Here is a 9,435-nt window from a genome sequence, read left to right as displayed (position 1 = left end):
TTTTAAGATTTGGCACAACAGTATGCAGCCCGAAACTCGAATTTTAGATCGAGTGATTTTTAGCCAAAACAACCTAAACGAGAATCGAAGATCTTGTTGAAAGTAGTTCAACGGTAAAAAGACAGACGAAAACGGACGTCGGATGAAGAAGTTATGAATTTTTAACGGACTTTTTCTGTCCCGACATGTTAAAAATATAACTTTTAAAATAAACTCAAAATTAGCCGACGAAGTCTAAACGAAAGTTGTAGAGAATAGTCTCACCTACGCGTGGATATAAAGAACGTCAAAAACGGAGTTCGTATGCGAAAGTTACAAATTTTTGAAGTTTGAAAATTCGGATTACGCCCAGCGTACTTGTGTTTACGGTCCGAGGTTGGCCACGTCGCCTACTCATTCGCATGATGGACACGTGTTCGTAGCCTTGACGCGTCTGGGTTGATCCCTTCGTACGCCCAGCGTACTGTGTGAAGAGGGAGTACGCCCAGCGTACTCTAAATTTACGCCCAACATAATTCGAGCTTTCAGCCCCTATAAATAGCGGACGATGCCAGCCGATTTTGGGTTACAAACTTTCATTCTCTCACCCTAAACTTTCTTCTATATTGCAAAAATTACCCCCAAGCCTATTTTATCATCTTAGCATCATAAGCAAGTTCCGGAGAGCCCGAAGATCCCGAGAAAAAGAGTTTTTGAGCCGAAACTTTGTCCGCGTGAAGCCCGGTTTTTGGGAAAACATCCCGGTTTTATCGGAAACGATCATTTTAAGAGACGAGGTGTTGCCCGATTATCGTTAAATCAAGTAAGTGTGTAGTCATTTTCATCTTACACATAGATATGAAGTATTTTCTATAAAATGCGTGTTATATGTAATTATAGTGTTTGTTTATTTGAGATGGTGTTGAATAAATGTTTTATACAAGTTTTAAACTGTATATATATTTTTATCTACAAATATGTTGGGTAAAACATTGGTAGATGAAATAGTTGATGTGTGTTAAAATGATGAGAGGCCTCGATGTTGTTGTTGTTGTTGATGATGTTGTAGTCATCTAGCGGAGTATAGATGACGACCACGGACCTTTCTAGACAGTCCAGTGAAACGCTAGCAGGTTCGCAACCTGTAGGTGTCGGTGAACTATATGTTCGCTTGTGTTCTCCATCCCCCTCATGGTTGCCTTAAGGACATGTATGGCTGAGGAATCCCCTTAGCAGTAGTGTCCATCCCGATGATGATCCTTAGGCTAGGTCCCTTGTGATAGGTGTTTAGGGACGTAAAGTGAGGATAACGGGAATGGATAATCAGGGTTATTGTTGGTTGATGAAATTAATAAATTTATTTTTGGTTGATGAATTTAATAAATTTATTATTAATTGTGGGTTGAAAACTCTATATGCTCACCAGGCTCCCAAGCCTGACCCACTCAGCTTTTTATATTACAGGTAGTAGACCCAGAGCATAGTTGGATGACAACGAGAGATTTTTGGATTATAGGCCAGTAGTTGTAAATAACTGTTGTAAGGCTTATAATGTATTGTTTATGCTTTTGGTCTGTATCGGAACATGACATCCTGAGGTTTTGATATATAATGAAAATATATATTTCTTTAAGAAATGTTTTGATAATTTTTTATCATGTTTTATTTTGGGGACAAATTCCGCAACATCTTTTAAAAAGATTATTCTTATTTTATTTTAAAAGCATAAATTAAATCGGTCTTTTCTGACCGAGAAATTTGGGGATGTCACACTTAGCCTTACAGTTGCTACTTATGTTGTTTAGCAGGACCATTAGGTGTGAGGAAGGGAAATGAGTCGGCATGACTGTGACATCTGGACATTCTCAAGGCATGGCATTTACCTGTCTCGTATTTATCGCTTTATGAGATAATTTTCAAAACACTTTTATGCTTCCACACTTTCATGTTTTTGAGTACTATATTGTGATGAGACGTGTTGTTGCAAATTAATGTGGTATCATGATTGGAATGATGTCTTATTAGGATCATTTACTCTAAATTAAAAAAAAAATGGGTCGAATTTTGGGATGTTACACCACTGCAAATAGGTATATACTCTAAAACACTGATTATACGAATTTATTTTTTCAGTGACACAAAGTTGTATATGGTCTAGATATGCATATTTTCTCAAATGGATGCCAATAGAAATATTTTATTCTTGTGTCTATGAACTTCGGAATGTCCGTAAATTCCAAACTTAAATTCAAAATGCACCTTCCGGTCCGAAATGTACGGTTTCAGATTCCGGATGTCATATCCCGTCAACCACAAAATAACCTTTATCACTCCACTGAAGAATGCAACATTCCAAACATGGTGGTCATTTTGCAAATTTAGAAAGAAACAAAATTGTTTATTTTCATTAACACTTATTTACAAAATAAGGGTTAGTTTAGTAAACTAGTAACTAATAATTATGGTTACACAATTAAATGCAATTTAGAAATATTGTCATTTTCGGTTTTTTAATGATTATCCATTGCTTAAATTAAAGTTACTTATAATTTTAATATATGATTCAATTACGATGATTCACAAGCCTTGTCCATATGAAACATGAGGAATTACGATGATTTGATCATTTGAAATACAATGAAACTACATCACTCATATAAGAAAAACAAGCCAAACTACATTGCTATTTCCCCAAATTGCCTTATCACAAACTCATAATTCAATTTCTAAGCAAAGCCAAACAAACAATACAAGCCGATGGGTATTTCATATATATAAAAAAAATGATTGATATATAAAAGAAAATGTCATATTTACCAACAGATAATAATAATAAAAAAAGTAGTAAGTAACTTCTTTCGAGTTTTAACCAAACATTCATAATACTAAGCAGCTTGAAAATCCCCAAAATCTTCATCGGGTACATCTTGAGCGATTTGTTTGTCAATAGCCCGAGGCTCGTTTGACTTGTCAACAACAGGGGACAACGTTTTCTCTTTCTCTTTCGGAGTAAGAGTGAAGTTTGGCGGTGACGTGGGCGGCGTAATCACAGCGGCAACTGGCGGTGATAGTGGTGATGGCGGTGGTGGTGGTGGTATAAGAGAGATTCCCACTCCCACCTCCTTTCCTTTTTCGTTTGGATCCGGGAGATTATTTAATCCTAGCTCAAAGAACTTGGACCTCATGCTTTTACCACCTTTCTGTAATTATAATACAATAAATAGCAAAATACTTTCAATTCATTTCTTATTTGGTGAAAATTGATTATTTCGGCTAAATGGTTTTGTTAATGGCTTTTGAAAGTTGAATATTTTTGTTCCCAAGGGTTGAATGCAAGGAATAGCAAAGTACTTTTTATTTATTTGTTTATTATATTTATAGCATCCTATTTTCATTCGTTTTCGTATTACAATTATATTTTCAAATATATACAAACATATATCAAGTAATTTCATTGGTATAATGGGTTAAAGTTTTCAAACTAGAATGTTGTAATAGAAAGAAATGAAAGTATATGATTTTATAATAAATAAATAAATAAAAACTCAAAGTATGTTGGATGATTCGATTTTTTCACCATATAAAATGAAACACTTCTATCCCATTAAAATAGAGTTTATAAAAATCGTTGAATGATTTGTCAATATACAGAAATCACATAGAAAGTTACGCCTAATGAAATACAGAAAATCACTTTTTTTTAAACACAAAAGAAAATAAGTAATTAAACGGTGAAAATACAATTGGTTTTCTGTTAAAAGTTTTTTCATGGGACACGAGTATGTATCAAACAAATTCAAAGACCAAATTTTATTTTTCAAATTTGAATTTGAAATTAGACAAAAAAAAAAAAAAAAAAAAAAAGCTTACGTTTTTTAGTTGAAGCACAATGGTTTCCCCATCTTTTAAACTGTAATCAACTGCAGACGTTTGCTGATATTGCTGTTCCATTTCTTCAGCAGTTTTCTTCTTGTCAAGATACCTTCGCTCCATATAAACCAAAACATCTTAAAAAGGGTACATTTGTAATTTTGTTAATTATTATTTATTACATGTGACAGGATTGGACAAACTTTCTAGGGCTATTTTCAGTGATGAGGACCAAGAAGGGCATTTACGTCATTTTGCATGGACGATAGATCTTATAGGGCTATTTTCATTGATGAGAATGAGAAGGGCATTTACGTCTTTTTCACAAGGATTAGAGACATACTTCATATGATCATGAAGAGCAGCTTGGAAATCATAAGCTTGAGGTCTTTCTCGGAATCCTATACCAATAAAAGCATGTCGAAGCCTCCCACCTGCATCATTTTTTAGATTAATTAGGAAAAATTTTATTAGATTCAGTTTCCTTTTTTAGATTATATATTTATATAAAAACAAAATTGCAAAATTGGTCCCTGTGGTATGTCGAAAATTGCTACTTTGGTCCAAAAAGGTTTGGACTAGCACCAGTGGTTCAAAATTTTGATTTTGTTCCAATTTGTTTTGAATTTTTTTAAAATGACGATTTTGCCCTTTGTATTTTCTTTTTACAATTTTTTTGAAGCTGTTGGGGGAGGGAGTAAGGGTGGGGTAGATGCTATAATTTTTATTTAATTTTTAATCAGGAAACTACAAAATTAATAATAAAAAAATTGAAAAAAAGTAAATACAAAGGGCAAAATCGTCATTTCAAAAAAAAATCAAAACAAAATTGGAACAAACTCGCAACAAAATCATAAGTTTTGGACCACTGGTGCTAGTCCAAACCTTTTTGGACCAAAGTAGCAATTTTCAACATACCACAGGGACCATTTTTGCAATTTTGTCTTATATAAATTAAGGTGATTATCTCACAATGTCAATACACAGAAAATTCCCATATATATACAATTACTTTTTCCATGCTTATTTTTATATATTATATTGTTTTAAATGGAACAAAGAAAAATTCATTAAAACATTCACACTTACCGATGTTCTCCTCTACACGTAGAACAAAATATCTGCAGAAAAATATAATTGTTAGTTGAAACACTAAAAATTATGATTAAATAAAAGAAAAAGCAATGTATTTTCACTGAGTTGTTTATTGTAGCATCCTATTTTTGTTTCTTTATATTACACTACATTATCTGTAAGTATTATGTCCTAAGAAAAATATCGTATTATAAAGAAATGAAAGTAGGATGATAGAATACACAAATAAATGAAAACTAGTGGAATGTCGTTCTGTATTTTTGGAATTTTTAGGGACCAATTCTGTAACTTTGCTATTAGTCGGGGATCAATTATGTAACTTTATGAAACATTAAGCTAAATCGTTATTAGATAGAAACTGCTTCTGTAACTTTGTGAAACATAGGGACCTTTTCTGTATTTTTGTAAATTCAATGACCATTTCTATATTTTTGTAAAATGCAGTGACTACTTTATATTTTTATGAAACAAAGGGACCATTTCTGTAACTTTGCTATTGGACAGGGTCCATTTTTTATAATTTTGTGAAACACAAAGACCATTTTTGTATTTCTGTTAAAAAAAATTAAAAGTAGGAAGTGTTTATGTAAACCTCCTGACAGGGACCATTTCTGTAATTTTCCTATAAACACAGGGACCAATTCTGTAAATTATTGGGACTTACCGGCTGCTATCAATAACAGGCTCCACAGGATGAGGCTCTCCATCTCTTAAAAAAGCACGTGCATAAAGTTCACCTACAAATTAAAAATAAATAAGTTATAAAAATATATATATATTTGTTTGCACAATGACATTTCATCTATTTCCCAATTTATTCAACAACATAGTTTCATTATTTCACCCAATCTATGAAATAATGTTTTCCTCTTTTTGCCAATTTATACAACTGACATAATTTCTGCAACCATGTTTCAAAAATTGGGGAAAAAAAAAGTAAATGTCATTAAATAAAGTAATAAAAAAATATTGAAGAGTGGAAATATTGTGACCTGTAGTCTTATCTTCAAGTCTGATAATACATTCTTCTCCTTTGCTTACTACTTTCATTGTTCCTTCCCATGCCCATTTGTTTATATCCCATTCATCAGCCCTGTAATTAATGGGGAATAAAATTACTCCAAAATCTCCCTTTTGCTACTTTATTATAAAAGAACCAATCAAGAATTTATTAAGATAATAATAATAATATAGAGACTATGTTATATGTATGTGGTTCAGCATATAAAACAAAGGGTTAAACTCATAAAAGTGTAAAAGACCTTATATTTTATGTTTTTTTTTCCGGAATAAATGTCAACTTTATTTTTTTCATGAGAAAGACCTTGTATTTTTTTCATTTTTTTCCAATCTGGCCCTTTTAGTTGTTTTTCTCTAAAAAGTTGTAAAATGTGAGGGTTTTCTAGGAAAAACTAAAAAAGATGAGGATTTATTTGGAAACATTTAGAAGGTTGAGAGGTTTTTTCGGAGAAAAATGAAAAAATATAAGGTGTTTTTCATGAAAAAAATAAAGATGAGGTTTAATCCGAAAAAAAAAAAAAAAAAAAAAAAAAAAAAAAACATAAAATATAAGGTCTTTTATGAGAGTAACACTAAAATAAAACCCTAAACTACAAATATATTATCCAACAATGTTCATTAGGAGAGGCTAGAGACTAGAGCCATTTACTTGTGGAATTTTAGGTTTAAAATGGTATATGAGTATTTTACTTTTTCAAGGAGGAAATGTTGGGAATTGAATTCCATTGGTTTTAGGATGGGATATTGAAATCCAATGGAATTCAATTCCGTAATCATTTGCAACTAAATGTGGGATTGGAATGGAATTGAATTCCAGTTCCATAAATACCCTTTTACCATGGCAAACTAGCAACAAAATCTAACAGTCCATATAAAAAAAAAAAAAAAAAAAAAATGAGAATCGTTGCTCCTACTTTATCTAGCTACTCTGTAGTCTGTTGTAGCCAACAAGACATGTGAGTACATGTTTAAGCAAAAAAAATTATCATTGAATGTATGTCATGAGTAACAAATCTATGCAGAAGCGAAGAGAAGAAGTTGAGAACTTGTGATAAGAACCTGTATGAAGCTGCAGTTTTCCTTGGTGGTATCTGAAAAAAAGACAATAGTATGTAATTAATAGTTTCAACTATGTAAGAACCCAAGTCAAAGATCATACAAAGTTTATGAAATAGATAACATAAGAAATAAATTCATTGGTGATATAAGAGTGAATATCAGCATTGCTTATTTGCTTTCATCTACATTAAGGCCCTGTTTCTTTTTTTTTCCATCATTAAGTGTAGTCTAGATATATGATATATTTTTAAAGGTAGTGTATAAACATATATTGTTTCTTTTGACTGAATCAACAGTTGAATGACCAATTTACTCTTATATCTGAAATTAGTGCTGAAGTAAAAATGACAATCTATCTGATGAATCAAAAATCAGTTGCATTTGAGAGAAATGGGAATCAAGATGAATGGACCTCTGTGTACATTGTTCAATCTCAAAGCAATTTAGCAATTTGGCAATTGGCGTTTCCCAAAACAAATACTGCTTCTAATCATCTATATCAGAAAATTATACATCAAGTTTGCATAACCTAATTCTAATACTCCCTCACAATTGGAGTCCTAATAATTATCCCAAAATAAGAAGTAAAAAATCACAGGTATCCTCACAAATTACAGAAATGGACTCTACTTATGAACGGTGAATGCAGTACACAAATAGCTACAAGTCCAAGAGACATTGATTTGACGATTAAACATGACAAGTATGAGGTGCGGGTGTGTATGATCGTTGGTTAATTAACAAAACTCCGAATTCAACAAGCAAAAATGCTACTATATCTAACCAGAATCCCAATTTAAAAACTATGATCGTCATTCGTTCACTGATGCATGATTCAATCGTGGAAATGTAAAGCAGGGAATGAAACAGATCAGGAAAGGGAGATATTACCAGATAAACGTAAGATTCAGGGACTTGAAAGAGAACGAGCTCAGCCGGTTCAATGTCTCCGGTATCATCTAAACTTGGAGGATCATCATTCTTGTTGCTTGTACTATCCGATTGCTTCTGCTCTTTCTCCATGATACAGACTAGAACAGATGTTCGATTGAATGGATGGAGATGGGGTTTAATGTGGAAAACAAATTTTCTGGATGAAGCAAATCAAAGAGATGGTGGGATTGTTCAATCTGGTGCCGGTGATACGACTATTCGATCTGATGTAAGAGCCCTTTGGCTTTAGCCTTCAACGATGTTTTTAGGGTCTTTTCATTCTCTATTCGTCTCTCATATCATCGAATAGTAATGTATTATTTTTACCATATAGAATTGAGTAAAGTAACTTATATAAATGTTCATTTTAACAACAATATTTTTTATCTTTTTTCTTTTATTATATGACCAATTTGTTAGGAAAATATAATTCCGAAAGTCATTTTAAGAGTTCTCGTTTAATGATTGTATGGTAGTTTCTTTTTAAGTATTTTTGGTTTTGTGTTTATTTTTTTTATGTTAATTTCAATTAATAGTTAGAAATTTGTATTATAATCGGTTATGAATGTATTTCAGGTGTTTAATTATGGTTTATGATTATTTTTAAATTTTTATTATTATAATAAGTTAACGCGTGTTTTCAACATAAAACAGAAAATGTACTGCGCAAAAATTACGAAATTTCATGAAAGGATAATCTACAAATAAACATTACTTTTGACGTGTATCTCATACAATTTGTGCAAATTGCCTCTCATATGGGCTAATAATATGAGTTGGCCCAAGTCTTGGTGGAATCCTCCATGTTCACTAATTGACAAGTGGTCATCCTCTCTAAGAACCAATATAAGACAACTCCATAATTCATTTATCGTCAAACTGTTGTGATAAATTTGTGGCCTTCACAAAAGTAGGTGTGAAATTCTCGTGGGGATTAGATAGATGGGTTTGGTACCCTCAATACTTGATAGTTATTAGGAGTTTGTGGATACGGACTCATATGGCTACAAACCAAGATGCAGATTCTGAGAAGTAGTTGTCAGACAAGTAATTGTCGCATATAGTGGGAGTAAAACAAAGTCCCAAAAACCAGTGGGCATTCAATATATTAATGGGAATGCATATGTAATATCTATTTTTGTAAAACTTGAAATTATATACATGAGTATGATTGTAGTAGAACTAACAGATGGTTTTCCTAGGTAATATAGCGTAGAAGTATAAGTAGTTATAACCTAATGATCAAAATATGTAGAATAACACAATTTTCATTAGTCACAACGTGACAATAGTGAGGTCACGACGTGGGCCACAACGGTGATTGAGTTACGTAAAATAAACAGTGACAGTAACGTACTTTGGAAATGTCACGGTGTGGAAGAGCTTAGTCATGACGTGAAGAAAGTAGATTACCCATTATTTTAGTGACAGATTGAAGAGCGTCGCAGAGGAGGGTGTCATAAAAGATATGCCACGACG

At 32.3% G+C, this 9,435-nt stretch overlaps 1 protein-coding gene across 1 annotated transcript; it reads right to left on the bottom strand.

The window, feature by feature from the left end:
* Positions 1-2,636: 2,636 nt before the first annotated feature.
* On the bottom strand, positions 2,637-8,268 carry LOC145129381 (Adaptin ear-binding coat-associated protein 1 NECAP-1). Its single transcript, XM_079064074.1, has 8 exons — positions 7,915-8,268; positions 7,024-7,055; positions 5,937-6,037; positions 5,609-5,681; positions 4,939-4,970; positions 4,193-4,283; positions 3,850-3,961; positions 2,637-3,179 (listed from the first exon to the last, which is right to left on the bottom strand). The coding sequence occupies exons 1-8, from the start codon at positions 8,044-8,046 to the stop codon at positions 2,865-2,867; spliced, it is 888 nt and encodes a 295-aa protein (XP_078920200.1). The 5' UTR covers positions 8,047-8,268; the 3' UTR covers positions 2,637-2,864.
* Between the last annotated feature and the right edge of the window lie 1,167 nt (positions 8,269-9,435).

This window comes from Lactuca virosa, chromosome 8 (assembly GCF_052849685.1).
Source record: "Lactuca virosa cultivar CGN04683 chromosome 8, Lactuca_virosa_CGN04683_v6, whole genome shotgun sequence".
NCBI classification, from domain to species: Eukaryota; Viridiplantae; Streptophyta; class Magnoliopsida; order Asterales; family Asteraceae; genus Lactuca; species Lactuca virosa.
This window is presented reverse-complemented; position numbering and strand designations above follow the sequence as displayed.

What these genes read in the sequence shown, in the direction of transcription:
- LOC145129381 (XM_079064074.1), bottom strand. Translation starts at nt 8,046, where the DNA reads ATGGAGAAAGAGCAGAAGCAATCGGATAGTACAAGCAACAAGAATGAT. An exon ending in AAAACTGCAGCTTCATACAG is followed by an intron (nt 6,038 to 7,023) that starts GTTCTTATCACA and finishes CATTAATTACAG; the next exon opens with GGCTGATGAATGGGATATAA. An exon ending in TTGTGCTTCAACTAAAAAAC is followed by an intron (nt 3,180 to 3,849) that starts GTAAGCTTTTTT and finishes TTATAATTACAG; the next exon opens with AAAGGTGGTAAAAGCATGAG.